The 18,043-nt window shown below is 36.9% G+C and overlaps 1 protein-coding gene across 1 annotated transcript in view; it reads right to left on the bottom strand.

The window, feature by feature from the left end:
- The window catches only part of DOK6 (docking protein 6), a 238,320-nt gene that overhangs the window by 80,419 nt on the left and 139,858 nt on the right, over nucleotides 1–18,043 (bottom strand). The window contains exons 4-5 of the mRNA XM_071737070.1: nucleotides 15,242–15,361; nucleotides 6,041–6,230 (exon numbers count right to left, since the gene is read on the bottom strand). Of these exons, the coding sequence (XP_071593171.1) occupies nucleotides 6,041–6,230; nucleotides 15,242–15,361 (310 nt within the window). The remainder of the gene's footprint in view (nucleotides 1–6,040; nucleotides 6,231–15,241; nucleotides 15,362–18,043) is intronic.

An 18,043-nucleotide genomic window follows, 5' to 3' on the forward strand; every position in this document is an offset into this window, starting at 1 on the left:
TTTTTTTTTTTTTTTAAACTTCTGGATAGTACTTAATTTATTTGACCAGACAGCTTCCATATATAGAAAATATCCTTCAGTGTAAGTGACAGAACTGCAGCAAAGAAAAAGAACACTTCAGAAGTTACTGTCCCTGTGTGTTTGTTTTTCTCAGCATCTCAACCCAAGAGATGAAAAATAATTAAGAATTCTTATGAGGCTACTCTTATGCTCCTAAAAAGATGTCTAAGCCAGCTTGTTTTGGTACAAGGGAAGGTAGGAAAACCGAACTGAGAGAGTGAATTTCAAACATTGCTTTGAGCAGAGTCTGAAAACAGTGTCTTCACACCTCATCTGGACCATGAGATATTTCATCTGTGCCACTTTTATAACTTTTCTTGCATGTTTCTTAGATCACATGTAAATAATTAATCCAGTGCAAATTTTCACTAACTTCATCCAGACAATTAGGCAGGCAGCTCCACATCCCATTTCAGGGGCTTAAAATCAGAGGGACAGTCAAGGACTAACGCCCACATACGTGGAACAGCAGTTCCAAAAATCTGAAGATAAGTAAGTGCAGATCAACTGCTTTCTTAGGCACAGTGTCTCCAACACTTGTGTAGAGAAAAACCCCAATTCAGTAAATCACTGTGCAAGAAATATTTACTTTTATTGGTTCACTAAATAATGTAAAACAAGGATAGGTCTAACTACATAGGTAGTGCAAAGATACTTGTCTATAAACTCCAGTTCAGTGTAAAACTAAATATCCATCAATTTAGAAGAATTTGTGTTCATTCCTCCCACATTTTAGACATCTTCCCAATTGTGTAGTTATGACATTTCATCAGGAAAGTGAACAGTTTAGTTTTATATATTTGAGTCCATTTCCATTTAAATGATTACAGAAACATACTTATTAAAAGATAAATTTAATTCATCTTATCTGAAAGCTTATTCTTGTATCTATTTATTTATCCTAGTATTTTCTTGTGCAAATTTATTTCAATGGAAGGGATTCCTTCTCTGAAGCTAAGTAATACCAATACTAAAGATGGGTAATATATATATAAAACTGAACTTTTTTAATGTTCATGCAAACCACATACACCTATACTGCAGAGCTGTTAAAACTCAATAAAACATAAGAACTTGTTTAAAAATACTTCCTCTAAATTGAAATTGTGTAAATTTAATATTTAAGCCTTAGGGAAAAATTAAAGCAACAACACTTTTGTTGCACTACATTCTCATAAAACATGGATGAGTGCTTCACTTCTGATATGACAGCATGCATCAAGAATTTACCATATTAAGGTACAAGCAGATCAAGGGACAAAGAAAATCATATTCAGGAAGATGAGAAAGATGCTGATTAAAAAATAAAAACCTAAACAAATCAATAACAAATTTTAAAATTAGTTTTAATGTAGTCCTATGTAGTCTTGAGATATGAAGACTACATAGATACTGCCTTTTTTTCTAGACCTATTTTTCACATCTATGTTTTTCTGCCAGTCTACATCTAATCTTTATGCATTTCAAAATCAGATGGATAAAACAATCCCAAGCAAGCAAAAGAAGAATCATAACAAAGACAAAAGATACAAAGATACAAAGATACAGGCAGAGGTAGCTCATAACAATAACACTAAGGAAAACAATCCACTTTTTCTCAGGTTGCCTTGTCATGAATTGAAGGTGCAGATGACATTCAGTACTACTTTGGAATTAAAATCCTGTAGGATGATTGAAAATGCAGAGAAATAAAATTCAGGTTTTAAATTAATATATGCAATCACTATACACAGTTTGTTAATATTGATGTGCCATAGATAAAGACAGAGCAGTAGAGAAAGAAAATATCTTGCAAAAAAAAAAAAAAAAAAAGAATTTCACTATGATATGGAATGACTTCTTCTTTTCATAATTAAACCACTGTAGAGAATGACACACCTACATTTTTAGATGTGTATAAGAAATCAACTTCAAGTTGATTTATCTGAATTAGTTTTAGCAGTTTAATTTTAGCTAATGATGATTCCCATTTCCAAAGATAGTTTCCTTCAGAATCAATTAAAACAAGTGGGTCTGCTCACAGGCGGATATACTACTCTGAATAAGCAAACATTAGTAAGTCTTCAATCGTTAACTGTTCATGCAAAAATAAACTCTTCCCTTTTAATAAAATGCATACTTGCAAATACAAATTTAGCCAAAGAGTCAGATAAGTAGGATATTCAGAAAGAAGAGGATAAAGCAAAATCCTAGGTGTTTAATTTCGTTGCTTGCTTGCTTGTTTTTCCCCAGAATAATATGTGGGTTTCAGGCATTGTTTTTATTAGTCTTCTGGTACTGCAAAGGTATGCCACTTGAACTAGTTTCACATGAGGTAGTTTGAGGCCTAAGGGAAGAAATTATTTAGCAAATTATTCTTGCCAAAAATTGTACAATGAGCCCCACAGTTTAATAATTGAAATTAAATCAAAGCATGTGTAAGCTATTGCTAATTTTTACAAAAAAAAATACTAAATAAAAAGAAGTAATGATGTCTTAATGATTTTTTATAGTGAAACCATCACAGAAAGTAGCTGAGTACTGAAATGCTCTTGTGATGTCAGTCTGGCTATACTGAGTTAAGTGGTAACCTGCATACAAGAAACTGCAGAAGAATTCTGGTCATTACAGAATCACAGAATGTTTTAGTTTAGAAGAGAGCTCCAAGATCATCCAGTCCAACCTTTGACTAACACCACAGTCAACTACTAAACCATGTCCCTAAGGATCAGGTGAAAATGCCTTTTAAATGCCTCCAGGGATGGTGACTCCACCACTGTCCTGGTCAGGCCATTTCAGTGCCTGACAACCCTCTCAGTGAAAAAATATTTCCTAACATCCAGCTTAAACCTCCCCTGGTGCAGCTTCCATCCACATCCTCTGGTCCTATCACAGTTCCCTACGGAGAAAAGGCTGTTTCCATCCTCACTCCAACCTCCCTTGAGGTCACTGAAGAGATCCATAAGGTCTCCTCTCAGCCTCCTCTTCTCCAGACCGAACACTCCCAGATCCTTCAGCTGCTCCTCACAGGATTTGTGCTCCAGGGCCTTCATGACCTTTGTTGCCCTTCTCTGGACACTCTCCAGCACTTCTCTGTCCCTGCCCAGAACTGAACACAGAACTCAAGATGCAGCCTCACCAGCGCTGAGTACAGAGGGATGATCACCTCCCTGTTCCTGCTGGCCACTGAGTTCCTAACACAAGCCAGGATACCATTGGCCTTCTTGATCACCTGCACGCACTGCTGACTCTCATTGAGTTGACTGCCAACCAAAACCCCCAGATCCCTTTCCAACTCTAACCACACTTCCCCAAGTCTGTAGCTTACGTGGGGTTGTTATGACCCAAGTGCAAGACCTGGCATTTGGCCTTGTTCAGCCTCATACAATTACCCTTGGCCCATTGGTTCAACCTGCCCAGCTCCTGCTGTAAAGCTTCCCTACCCTCCAGCAGATCCACAAAGCCACCTAGTTTGGTGTCACCTGCAAAGTTACTGAGGGTACACTCAATCCCCTCAGCCAAATAATTAATGAAGATACTAAAGAGAAGAGGCCCCAGCACTGAACCCTGAGGGACACCACTCACGACCAGTCGCCAGCCAGACTTAGTTCCATTCATGACTACACTTTCAGCCTGACCATGCAGCCAATTTTTTATCCAATGCGGGGTATATTTATCCAAGCCAAGTGCCATAAGTTTCTGAAGAAGAATGCTGTGAGAGACTGTGTCAAAAGCTTTACTGAAGTTCAAATAGACAATGTCCACAGCTCTTCTCTCATCCACTATGTGAGTCATCTTGTAGAGGAGATCAGGTTAGTCAGGCAGGACCTACATTTTGTAAACCCATGCTGACTGGGCCTGATCACCTGGTTGCCTTGTACTGTGTACTCAAGATGACCTGCTCCATAACCTTAGCTGGCATTGAGGTCAAACTGACAGGTCTGTAGTTCTCCAGATCATCTTTTTGGCCCTTATTTTAGATGGGCATTACATATGCCTGTTTCTAATCTACTGGGAGCTCCCCAGTTCTCCAGGATTGTTGATAAATAATGGAGAGTGGCTTGGTGAGCACTTCTGCCAGCTCCTTTAGTACCCTCGGCTGGATCCCATCTGGTACCATAGACTTGTGCACATCCATGCAGCACAACAGGGCACTGATCATTTCCTCCCGGACTATGGGGGCTTCATTTTGCTTCCCATCTTGGTCTTCCAATTCAGGGAGGTGTACCCTCAGGGAGCAATTGGCATTAACAAAGACTGAGGCAAAATGAGCACTCAGCAGTTCAGCCTTTTCCTTGTCCTCAGTCACAAGTTTCCCTCCCACATCAAGTAGAGGGGGGAGATTCTCCCTAGCTCTTCTTTTGCTATTTCTGTATTTATAGAAACTCTTTTGATTATCTTTAGTGGTACTAGCCGGGTAAAATTCAAGCTGAGCTTTGGCCTCTCTAATTTTCTTCCTACACATCTTCACAGCAACTTTGTAATCTTCCTGAGTTGCCTGCTCTTCCTTCCATAGCTGATAGACTTTCCTTTTAAGATGCACAGGTACAGTTTGTGCCTCTGCCTTAAGGATTTCCCTCTTGAGGACTGTTCAGCCTTCCTGGACTCCTTTGTCCCTAAGGACTATATCCCAGGGTATACCATTGAGCAATCTCCTAAACATATCAAAGTCTGCCCCCCAGAAGTCCAGGGAGGAAGTTCTGTTGACCTCCCTCCTTACTTCTCTGAGAAGTGAAAACTCAACCATCTCATGGTGACTTTGTCCAAGATGACCACCAACCTTTACATCTATCACTAATCCCTCTCTGTTCACAAACAGTAGATCTAGCAGTGAGTTTTCCCTAGCTGGCTCAGTCACCAGCTGTGTTAGGAAACTATCTTCCACACACTCCAAGAATCTCCAGGACTGCTTCCTGTCTGCAGTATTATATTTCCAGCAGACATCTGATGGGTTGAAGTCTTCCAAAAGAACAAGGGGAAGCGAATCTGAAACTTTATCCAGCTGCTTATAGAACACTTCATCAACCTTCTTCCCCTGGCTGGGTGGTCTATAACAGACCCCTACCATGATATCTGCCTCCTTGGGCTGAAGCGTACATTTGATCCCTCTATTTGTTTGTGATTATCATCTATACTTTTGTGAATATTTGTTAATGATATTAATTATGTACACATTGAAATGTATATAAAATAGTTCCACAAGGCAGTGTGGTTAATCCAAGAGTCTAGAGACACTTTTGTAAAGACACAATTTCAGATTGCTTCAGAAAGGCTCTGCATAGGGGAGTGTAACAAGCCTAGAAAAGTCTAGAACCATAGAATACAAGAGGAAACACCATTGAAGACTGAGATAAATGTAGAATTACTTCTGTGCAGAAAAGGCAGCAGACCTAATGAAAAGATAAGAAATGCATTAAAAAGATATGAAAAGGAGGCAAAACAGAGCTCTATGGACATTTAAAACTGATCTGAGGATAGAAATGGCAATGATGATTAAAAATGCAGGCAGAAAAAAGAGCTAGCTTTTTTATGGATTCACAATGTTCTCTGTACTGCTTGCAATTATACTCTAGGGTGGCAATCAGTCATCAGGAACATCCAAAAAGAGTAATATCCACCGTAAGAGAAGTTATTCCATTCATGCTGTGTGATGAGCCTTTTCCATGTTCCAGAATTAATTTTTTCTACATCAAAAGTACTCAAATTATACCACCCTAGTGTTTGAGCACAGTGAGATTCATAAGCCTTAAGAATGACAATTCAACCACAGTTAAATAAAAGTCAGAAGAAGCTTAAGTTCAGTTTAAATATGATACATCAATGTTTACTTTGAATATATTGAACACGTTGAATATATTGAAAAGTAATATTCAACAAATGAAAGTCTATGGAGAGGCCATGTATTTCACCTTTCACTATAATGAGAGGCTAATCTAACTCATCAGACTGCTTCTCAAAAATCATTGCTTATTTCTTCTTGCTGCTTCTTCACAGTTCTTACCTTCCAGACTCAAATGTGAACCATGTTGAGTCACGTCCATATCTCCTCAAAGAGCTCAGAGGCCACATGACCAGCTTGACCTTGGCATTGTGGATGTCCCAGAGATAGATGTTTTCATGTGTGATCTGCATTGTACATTCCCCATAGATATCTAAATTTGGTGTAGGCATAAGATATACATTGAATCGTTCTGGAAAAAAAAAAAAAAAAAGAGCAACACAGAGTAAGGTGTTTCAGTTAAAGCAAGACTCTATCCTGAGGAAAAAAATAAATATGAAAACTTTAGTTACTGATGGCTCAGAAATCAAGTCCAAATTTTTTGCCTTGACCAGAGGTGAGGAACCATCTTTATACTAAGGTCCATGATTCTTTGCAAATCAAAATCTAGACAGACTTGAACTCTAATAGAGGCTCCTTTCTCAAAGAACAGAATTACAGGTATCCTGGCAAAACATGCTTGTACAACCATTGCCCATTAGAAAAACTGGCTTTGAAATTGTAAACCCAGGGTTACTTATTGAAGCTTGTTATTAATTACATTCTTTGCATTCAGTTTCTATGTATTTGCCAAACTCATACTCATTTGTCACATTAACAACATTTTTAATAAGCTGTTGCTTTCTTGAAAAATCTGATTTAACATGCTACATTATTATGGCCATGACATCGATGGCTATCAGCTGCATTTTTACTGTAAAGTGCACATTGCAGTAAGAGGTCAAGGGCATTAACAAGTTTATGAAGTGCCTGAATTGTATATGATATAATAAGCAATGCAAAAACTACCCTTAAAAAAAAAAAAAAAAAGGAAAGAAACAAGACTATATAAATCATCATTAAATCATATATAAGGAAGTAAACCACAGTAATAGGAAGATAATTTTAAATAAATGCCATCAACAAATTTTGTAACCATTGAACATACATACAGTTTTCTGTATGCAAATACTGCAAATAAGCAAGTTAATATAAAATATGCTATATGTGAATGTGTGTGTATTAATAAAGTAGCAAAAGTCTGGCTGAGGAATAATGGAAGCAGGGAACTGGTGGGTGAGCAGCAAGAATTGCTACAAGTAAACTGGTCATCCCCAATGTTATTCTGTTTCAGTCAATTTAACTTTGTTCTATTAATGTTTCCCCAGTAGATTCATTCAGCCTTATAGCCATTCAACCTCTTCTCCCAGGCTCTAGTTCTCATTAATCACACTAACGTGTGTTAGTCCTAAAAGTTTCATTTTATGACTAAGGTCCCAAGTGTGAAACTCCTAATGTGTTGTAAAAGTCTTTTGACACACAGCACAAATAGATCAGCAGGTGCTGCTGAGATCACTGCAAAGAATTTCACCTAAACCTCAGAGGAGTGCCTTGGGCACAGGTCTAACCTAGCCTTTGGTGAAGTAAATGGAAAGTCTTACATGGGAGTTTGGGTCAGTGACTGCATTGGGTAGGGAACGGTGGAGAACAAGAAAACTTCTGCCTCACAGTGGAATTATATATCAGTATCATCTAGATCTATCTATATGATCTAGATCTATATCTAGATCTGTATCTGTATCTATATCTAATCTATACCATCTATATCTTTCATATATAACAACATCTGTATCATCTATATCTGTATCTATATCTGTACCCATATATAGATATAGATAAATACGACCTTTTTCAGTATCCAGATGTCATTGTGATGGACATGCAAAGATGCCTAGGAACTATGGAGGTGTGCTTTTATCATATATTAGCCTCCAGTTTTGCATTGTTGTGCTGTGACTGCCTGTTACCTATCTCCTCTATTTGAAAAAAAAAGATACAGATGACTGACATATCAGCTGGTTCTCTCAGCCACCCCTGCACATTACAAAATCACGTGATGTGTCTATGGGGGAATGGAGCTGTTATATGATAATGGAAATCTTTCCCTATACACTGTATTCACTGGCAGAGCACCTCAGACAGCAGAGTAAACAGAGAGGTGCACTTAATTTTAAGTAAACATTAACCTCCACTGTCGAAGTCAGGGAATGTTAAAACTTGTTATAGAAGTTACAAGGATACTTACAAAATGCTCAGCTTCCCTGAAGTGTTTGAAGAGATTATTGCATGGGAGGTCACTGTCTAAGGTGAGGTGTCATGGATTAAAGAGAGGATGTCTGATTAAACTGAACAACAGGTACAGGGTAAAATGTAGCACCCTTGGAAGTTACAAAAATTGGCAAGAAAAGCAAGTGTACAAACATATGTGCCGGAGAAGATTGAGGATGGATGTATCTGCTTTTGAAACAAAAAATTCCTCATACTAACTAGTAGTGGGAAACTGAGGACATGGAAAGGTGTGGATACTATTAAATGATTTTAGGAATTAAAATGTAGGGTAAAATATTTCAACAGCTATCTTTATACTGTTACTACATTAATTCAGTTTTTAGAGACAAATTTTGCTCTCATCCACGCAAAACCAAACATTCCTAGACTAGATTTGGGAACCCCAGCTGAATTCTGTCACTAGATCTACTGAACCACACTGCCTAAGTTATTTAGCTTCTGTGGGTCAGTCACCATCTGCATATGAGTGGGATGAGATAATAACAGTTCATCAGGTAGTAAGATTACGTATATAGAAGTTAATGAGGGAGCCAGAAAACGGAGATGGAAGAAACAAAACAAGTGGATGCTATCCTGTTGGACAAGAAAAGGCTGAGATTGAGCAGGTGCCATTCTTCAGCATTCAGCATCACAATCCTCCTCCCTCTTTTAAAACTGATGAGAGAAAAGTTCGGAGAGTGGTGGAGCCAGGGTGAGAAAAAAATGCTGATATATTACTACATTTATCCTACTCTTCCACACAACTGCTCTTCCCTATCTCCTTGACTAAGCAGAACAACGCCTCATTATACATTTTGTGTCTGTAAAGGTGTTCAGCATTTGGACTTTGGCAAGAATATGACCTTGAATAATGTTTTCCAGAGAAAAGGAGCAGAAGAGTCTTTGGTACAATGAGCATATTGACTGAGATGGAGACTTGGCAGCAACTCTGAAGTGCTCTAAGTCTTCCAGCTCAAAGTCCAGCTGTACTAGGAATGGAAAATGGATGTGTTAAAAGCAATGATCCTGATTCTAAGCATTTTATCACTAGATTCCTTTGTCTAAATCATCCCAGTTGGAAAACTGACCAGATAACATTGAGATCTTCCCAATCCTGCCATCCAAATGCTTTGTTGCAGGGGAAGAACTACTTGTGGCAGGCAGTCAGGTTGGTGGGATCTACACAAGAGCAGGCTTTGAAAGCAAATGTTCAGTTTCTATCTGGAAGCAGCTCTTCTCCATCTATGAGACTTCTGCTGCTGACACTTTTTAGCTAATTTTGAGGTGGAAAGACAGCTCAAAGTCTTTAAGTAGTCTTTTGTGTTGCTCCATGTATCAGGTCTATTTGAATGATTCCCTCTGTCTCACACAGTGAGGAATCAGGACTTCAGAATTAGTTTAATCCCTTTCCTTATAATTATTCTGCTTTGCTTCCATTAAAAATGTATGAAAAAAATGTAAATTACTTGATATTGTTTCACTGATAACTAGTAATATAATGAATAATCTGAAAACTGAATGGATTAATCAGCTATTAAACTGTAAACACCTTTTTTTTTCTGAATAAAGCCATCTGTTTTGTTTATTAAAAAAAAAAAAAAAGTTTAAAAATGGATTAAGGATAACTGAAGAGAAACAAAAAACATGTGAAATGCTCTTATGTAGCAAATCACAAACACTAGAAAATGCCCTAAAACAAGTCAGCTCTATGAGCGTAATTACAAAGTCTCTTTGCTTGATTGTAGTTTATAATCTCAATATGTAGCGTAAAGAAATAATAATCCTCTTCTGAGGATTCAAGGGCAATGTTCACTAGGAAAAAGCTACATTTTTACTAACTGAAATTAATGAGGTTCTTGCAATTAAACCCAGGAAGCAAGCCTGCTGCACTGTGGAATCTTTGTAAATAAAAAATGAAGGTAAAATAAATGTTATTTAACAGAGGAAAAACTTTACAGAGGAAGTCATTTCATGAGATATTAATTTAAATATTAGGCAGGGAGTAAAAGTAAAAAGTCAATTATCTTTTAAACTTTTCCAGACTTCTAAAATGAAAATTAGCTTTATAAGTCAATTAAAAAAAAAAAAAAGCCAAAGCACCAGTTAACACAGAATATTAATATCACAGGCATGACATCTAACAATAAATGAGCTACAGCAGCAGGAGATGGAACACGACTTTTCTTTAGCTTAAATATTGGAATTTTTTACATTTGTCTATTTTCTTCACTGTTTACATCAGTTTTGCAGTTCTATTCTATTAAATAGAATCTGATTTAGTACACGTGTTCAGTTATTTTAGTGTTACTAAACAGATAGTGTTCAAAACAGATAGGAATACAGCCTTCATGAAAGAATGAAGTGCTCTTAAAGAGTAAATTTAGTAGCACTGCCTTATTATGCCACTTTTAAATCAATAATGTACTGTATATTCTGGTTACTTTTTCACAATAAACATAGTCTGTCATCCCATATTGTCCATTTTGTATGATGTCTTTCTTCTTACTTCCTTGTACAGAGAATGAAAATACAGTGACATATTTGAAACAGTGATATTTTTAAAAATAAAAGTATGAGCATGGAAAAATTCCAGATATGATAACAATTTAGGCAGACAAAAATATTAAATATATATATATATATTTGTTTCATTCTAATATTTTGAAGTGTACTAAAAATGCTTTCAAATGCACTGAGAGTTGGAAAGGAAGTTTTCAATTCTTTCAAATGAAGACAGCACTCTAAATTCATTATTTTTTTTCCTAGTGGCAGCTCAAGAAACCTAAGGAATATGAAATGTGTGCTTAAGTACCACAGAATATTATTTAGAAGACTACTTGTCAACAATGCTGACAGATCCAATTAAGTCCAGACTTTGTTTCCAGGAGTTATAACTGTGTATTATTATTTGCCTTATCATTGTATATAGCTTCACTGCCATTATATTAATTTGTTATCTGAATAGTATCATGCAGGCTTTAGTGACTTTGATTTACTACTATATTTTCATTCTTTCTCAAATAATCTAAATGAATGTTCAGATAAAGTAAGAGACTGTGTTTTGTGTGAAAAGAAATTTAAACAGAAGTAGGGTTGCTGCCAAAAGGCTTATGAATACAAACAAATAATTTAGATTTACAGGAGAAAGAAAGTAAAATGTTTGGAGAGTAACAGAAGCTTCCTTTCAAATATCACTTTTATTGTAATATGCATATTACTGCAAACTAAGGAGCATTTATTTTTGAGCCTTAATATAAAAAGAAAACCACCTAAGACTAATTTTTTGCAGTGGAGTTTACACAGAACCACTTGCAGTAACACTTCTTGAAAGCAATAAGAGAGACCAAATCCAGGGATAAGCTTTCTGTTGCTGATGTGCTTTGCACATGGGTGGCTTAAATGTCTTCTCTATTCTTCTTTCAAGACTTTATGGCCAGAGGTCTCTGTTGTAAGCACTGCAGATCTATAGTTTGGCTCTTTCAGCTATCACTGCTGCAGAATTGCTTGGTGCAGGAGGGTCAAGCAACAGTGCAACCACAATAAAATAGCTCTCACTAGCACTTACTGAACAACTCAGAAATATAAATGAGTGGCTTTTTCAGATCATTGCACTACTGTAAATTTTTATTCTCATACTACAGAAATACCTCATGGGTGTGTGGCCTTTTAGCCCTGACATTTACATGCCAAATATGAATTTTGCCAGCCTTTGGAACAAACTGTTTTGCAAACTGTATTGTTGCATTGGGGTCACAGAGAATCAGGTGTCTCTCCTTCTGAAAGCAAAAGCTCATTTCAGGAGAACAAGAATGAGAACAGATGGATAAACAGCCTCAGATTTAACAATAAGAAATGTTAGAAAAAGCATAGAAAACACACAAATTTCCCTTGCCAAGTATTTTCTGAAATGTGACTCTTCAGTTGTAAAATATATTAGTAAGACGTAGCAATGCTTTTTTATGGTCTCAGGGCATACACAATAACAATCAGAATTATTACAAATGCTCCAAACTGAAGGAACTGGCTACAGTGATCAAATACAGGGACTAAAAAAGAAACCTACACAACATAAAACTTTTTCAAGACAGACATTTTACTTGATCTCTTCAGTGAGTACCCTTCCAACTACATGACATCCACTATGCAAATGTCCTCCAAGAAATGGAATGGACAGATGAAGTACATAGTATATTAAAAATAATCTTGCTAGGAAAATTTAAAGAAGCTAATGGAAAAAAAATTATTAGGCTACTTATTTTTCATTCAAAGAAGTGTCTTTAGCAAAGTATTAACATTTCAGAAAATCTTTAGGACAAAACCACTTGAAAAAAGACAGTGGAATGAGATGGGATTAATGGTCAATATACCTCTTCTTTTGGGATTAATGGTATTAACACCCTTTCATATCATGGAGTTTTCAACAGTATAATACCACTATTCAGTTGCTTTTAGCTCTTATAGTGTGAAGAAAATAATGTATCTAAAACTGCAAAAAGGCTCACACTGTAGGCTTTATGACAATGCAACGTGTGGTCTTGCTCATGTACTGAGAGATGTCTTTTGTTAATTGGCCTGAAAGAAAGCCCTCGTGTGGGTCAGGGAACAGAGCCCACATGAAACTAAATGCTAAGGCTTTATGATTCTATTATGGGTTTTACAAACTGTATTCTCACATCTCCCAAGTAAACATTACTGCATGGACTAACTTAGGAATTTTATGAAGAGACGTACTTGCAATATCTTTGAATGATATTCAAAGGTACTACACCAATGCACAGTTTTTATTAAACACAAAAATAATAAAATGACTCTGAGAGTGACACAGCTGACATTTTCACAATGAGCAAGAATGTAGACATTTTATACATATTGTCCCTTTTCATGAGTTTTAAATTGCAAAGTTAACTTTGATCTCTCAGTTTCAGGTCAACAAAAGCTCACCAGACTTTGAAAATATTTTAGGTATCTTTTGAACTACAATTCCCCACACCTTTAAAATCTACAACATGGGGCAAATGTGCAGGAAAATGAAGTTTGAATTTGAATCTTTTATCAGAGCTCATCAAATAGTTCCACCCTCCAATTATTCAACTTTTCTAGAAAACTATAATGTGAGGAATGACACTGAAAAAAAAAAAGTAACTTTTCAGAAAAGGGTAAATAGTATAAACTGAAGTGACCATTCCACTTCATTTTACTGAAGGAGTCAGCTAAGGAAATTTGAGTGCAGCTGCAGGTTTTTACAGCACAGCTAAATGAACAACATTCTAGATTTCATACCACCAGTAAGAACACCTGTACTCTCTCCTCCTTTCAAGTGGATTAAGATGCCCACAAAACAGAATTTGCTTTGCTTCTGAACAAGACAACTAAGAGGACAACTTTGAATTTCAAACATACATATTAATATGAGGAGTTGTGCTTCAAGGAGTCAAGGGAAGGAAGCAGATAGGTATTAGAATTACGTATCTGAGGCACTGTAACTAATGATTTAGCTGAGCATGCTTGTCAAATATTGGATTATACAGATTCAGTTACTTGGTTTCAAAGAACATGGCTAATGATACCCTCCATGCATTCTGATTCATGTGATTTGTACAACAAATACATGCTTTGCTTCTTTGTTTTCTTTCATTTATTTACTTAGAACAATGAAGAGGCTAATTATGTTCACAGATGACAGTTAGTAACTCTGTAATTAATTTCTAGACTAAGGCAACTGAAACAAGAATAGATCATTCAACAGAACTAATCCATTTCATCTGGAGGTCATGGGTTTATCTGGATCTCTTTCAAGAACAAGATGAAATGAAATTATTTGCCATCTATTCCAAAAAGCTGCTGGACAGTGGAGGAATCCACTGCAAAAAAAGCTTGAATAACTTCAAGCTATTTTTCTGCTCATGTTACAGACTTCTAACAAGATGTATTTTCCTTCACATTAGTGAAGAAACTGCATTTATCTACTATCTCTCTCTTCAGTAGTGAGCATATGAGTTTTATACTTGTAGCCTATGAGCACATAGCAGATAAGATGCTTTGGGTGGTGTCTGACCCTTATAATTTTCCTACAATATTAGTAGTTCTCCCTTCTATGTTTCCTAAGGAATCTGAGACTACAAAATGAATCCTGTGTCTCATAGCTGGCAAAAAAACTTCACAAACATTTGAACTTCTTTTAAACTGCACTTGAATAATGTCTGATTTTTTAATAAAATTTCTTAAAAGCTTCTGTATGCATTATTTATTAGGTTCAGAGATGTCAGAGATGTTCTTATGAAATTAAGACAATATGATCAATACAGTGCTATTAATTCTATAATTTAATTTCACAATTTTGTTTGTAATGATAGTGGGCTTGACATTTTATGACCATTGAGGCAGTTTAGTTTATTACTTTGTTAAAAGCTATTGGGTTTTATAAAACCATCCAGACAGTAATAATCATTGATTGCTGTAATGTAGGAAGGAAAAAAGGAGCACAGTTTGTGTCGCCCTCATGTTCATTAATAGGAATTAAACGAGAGGATAATCAGAGATTTTCTTTTGTGATTGCATATTCCATCCACTAGCATCCTTCCTGTGCATGTGTCTAATCTAAAGGTCTGTCCCAAATAGCCTTTAGGTGAAGACTTACAAGCTCAGGCTTAGTGATGATTGGAATCTGCCATTTCACTTTTCACCTGTATTTGAACAACATATAGATGACCTTGACTCCATTATTCAAGACAGGTATGAGTTTAAAGTAGGTACCTGTTTTGCAGCCCAAAGTGTTGTTGCCATGTTCATCGCTGTCCTTTAAAGGCTGTGGAACAACAGCTGCTATTTTATTTCTCTGTACAGAGGCCACTGTTTCCAGAACTAGAAAGGTCACAGTCATCATTTCCCATGACAGGAAAATGTGAATGCGATGAGCACATGAACTGATGGCATGGAATTAAATCATCTTCATTTGTAGAAAAAACAACAGTGAGCCTCAAAAACACATCCACGTGTTTAGTCATTAATGAGATGCTTCTAGCTCATAATGAAAATCCTCACAAAAACAACCACAAGCAGAGATAGCATGGAACAGCACCTAAGAACTGATTTAGGAGCAATTAGAGATTTGCTTACCATTTTGTTCTCTCTGGACTCCAGCAGCAAGCAAATCTGGTTCCCCAAGACTTATATCATTGAGCCTGGTTCCTAGGCACTCCATGCAAAGATGTTTGCACCACTCTTCTGCCTCTAGTTCTGGAAAAGACAGGGAAAAAAATGTTAGTGTTAACATTTGACTCAAAACCAGCTGATCAATACCTTCTTACTGACCTGCTTTATGACAAAGTGCTTGTTTTGAAACTTGAGTTATTAGCACAAAGCTCTGCACCTAGTTTATTGCCTTGATTTATGAACCTTTAAAAGGGTTACTCTATCAGGACTGCATTGGTCACTTTCAAATTTGGGAATAGGTGGTGGAGTTAACACAAATGAGAAAGGAGTAGTGAGTTCTCAAGGCAGCATATTTCTAGTAGTCCTTCTTGAAAGAAAAAATGCAGTTTAGAAGAAACACTGGATATAGTACCTGAAATATTTACTGCTCTTTAGGTGAATCTGGGCTATTAAAGCACTTCCTGTTTCTAAATGTTCTAGTATATTTTCTAGGAGTAAAAATAAAAGCCAGTAATGAAAAAGATCTTCAAATGCAAAATTCCTTTCTCTGCTATTCTGAATGCCTGTCAAATTATTCTGAAAAAATGAGTTTCTTCAGTTCTGTGGACTTTCTTTGGGTTTCAGAGCAAACTGGGCATTAGCTGGAAGTCTGTATAAAAAGTGAAGACTGTAGCCCTTTCTGAGTTTCATCGCAACTCATTGATATAAATCTGAGAGCTGCCAATCTTCCAAGACACAAACTCCCCAAGGCATAACTCCCTGAGGCACCACTACAGCCCCTCCTCCACATCCAGCCTCATCTTATCCACTTCTCAAACTTAACATCCTGAAATCATTAGCACTGGTAAAACACACAGCATCTAAAGTTGGCATTCACACAATATGCAACCACAAGGAACAAAAATCATGCAACTAGGCTGACTTTCTTTTATTACAGGATAGGCTTCACTTAAGGGAATTTCTGGAGAGCAGGCCTGGTACCAGACACACACAGAGCATCCATTGTTAACATCAGCCTATATCTGGTCATCCTTAGTAATGAGTTATTCCAGTCACTTACAAATGTCTGTATCAAATATTTTTTTCATTCCTACTTTTGGGGCCATCTGGAAAATACTTTTGTGACAATCTCTCCACATAATGTTGAAGTTTGGAGATAGAAAAATAATGCATGCAAGCCCTGAAGCAATTAGTGGAAATTTATATACAAGAAAAATCTCTCCATGCTTAATTGCTACAGTCCTCAAATCCTTGCCTGGTTAGGCAGAGATCTCAAGTGACACGAGCATTTGCTGGACAAGAAAGAGCTATCAGCTACCCAAGTTCCCAGGTAGACAGCTCAAATGATAGAGCCAGATTTGTGAATTTTGAGATTGCAATGTGATCATCATCCCAGAGACAAAAACTGAGAGAGTAGGGGTCTTCTCCAGAGCACTGCCAGAAAAGATATTTCACTGGACCCTTGATTTTTTTTCAGTCTTTGTCTCAGGAGAGAGATTCCCAGAGCTGGTCTCATAACATCCTCAGCTTCCGGTGGTAAGAAACATAACTTTCTGTCAGTAATAAGTAGATGACATTTAACTTTGCTTGTGAGAAGAAAATATTGAGGTACGAGTGTACTGCTCCTTAACATTTCTGCAGATACAGCCTCCTTGATGGAGTTAAGGAAAGATTAACTGTATCTCTGGGCAGCACTAAAAAATTAGGACTTTTAAAGGGAGTAAGATTAATTTGTTTAAAAGCCTACCTCCAAAATTAATTTTCTGCTCATGCATGACAAAATTTCCCTCTTGATTTCCATTCCTCTCTTTCAGCCTTTGCTATTTCCTTGGATATTAGTGATGTCTGTTGAATCAGAGTCACACCTATAAATCACACCTTCCCAGGGAATGGGCTTCATGCCAGGGATAGGGTAAAAGTGGACCACAAGGCATGCTACCATGTTCTGGCAACACCTGGAAAGGGCATGGGGGGCAGCACACTGGCATAGGAGTAAGCCAGACCCCTTCCCCTGGAAGGGTTTCCTACAAGTCACCCAACATCTGCTCCCAGCTACACATAAACTGCCAAAAACCAGTGCAGAAAAGCTGGTAGCTTAAAGGTGACAGTGCAAATCTAGCCCAGTGCTCCTGTTTCCTTCCCTTCCCTTTATCCATTTCTTTTCTTCCTAAATGGTATGACAGAATAATGTATATGCTCATAGAATGCACAGCTCTATGTAAAGCCTGTAATTTTTCTTGGAGGATGGTCAGAACACAACACTTTATTTATTTTACAAATCTGCATTTTATTGCTTTCTTTCATTGTGATTGTGCCCAGACTGAAAGGAAACAATCTAGAAATGTATGAGATAATGGGAAACAAACACTACACTAACCTTTCTAATCTTACAAACATCTAAGGAGAAAGAAAACATATTGGGATTTCCATAAATGCAGCTAAAAATAACATATATTCAAAAGATAACTCTCAGGTAAAAGCAACAAGTTCTGTTTATTCTCATGCCATTTTTCCAGCAACGGTTTGGGTTTTTTTGAGGGTGAAACAAACAAACCAACCCCCCTATTGTTCTAGGAAGTCTTGAGACCATATTTGTTTTCATCTCCTCAATCTGCTTGCCTCTCTCTATTATGGGAACATCTAGATCTTGAAATTTTGGATTCAGAAACTGCCTTTCAGAGTGTTTTGACTATGGAAGTTTAATTTAAGCTGCCAGTTCTTCACTGCCAGACACTGATGATAAGACACAGATTCAACCATTCTCCA

Source organism: Heliangelus exortis, chromosome 2, assembly GCF_036169615.1.
Source record: "Heliangelus exortis chromosome 2, bHelExo1.hap1, whole genome shotgun sequence".
NCBI classification, from domain to species: Eukaryota; Metazoa; Chordata; class Aves; order Apodiformes; family Trochilidae; genus Heliangelus; species Heliangelus exortis.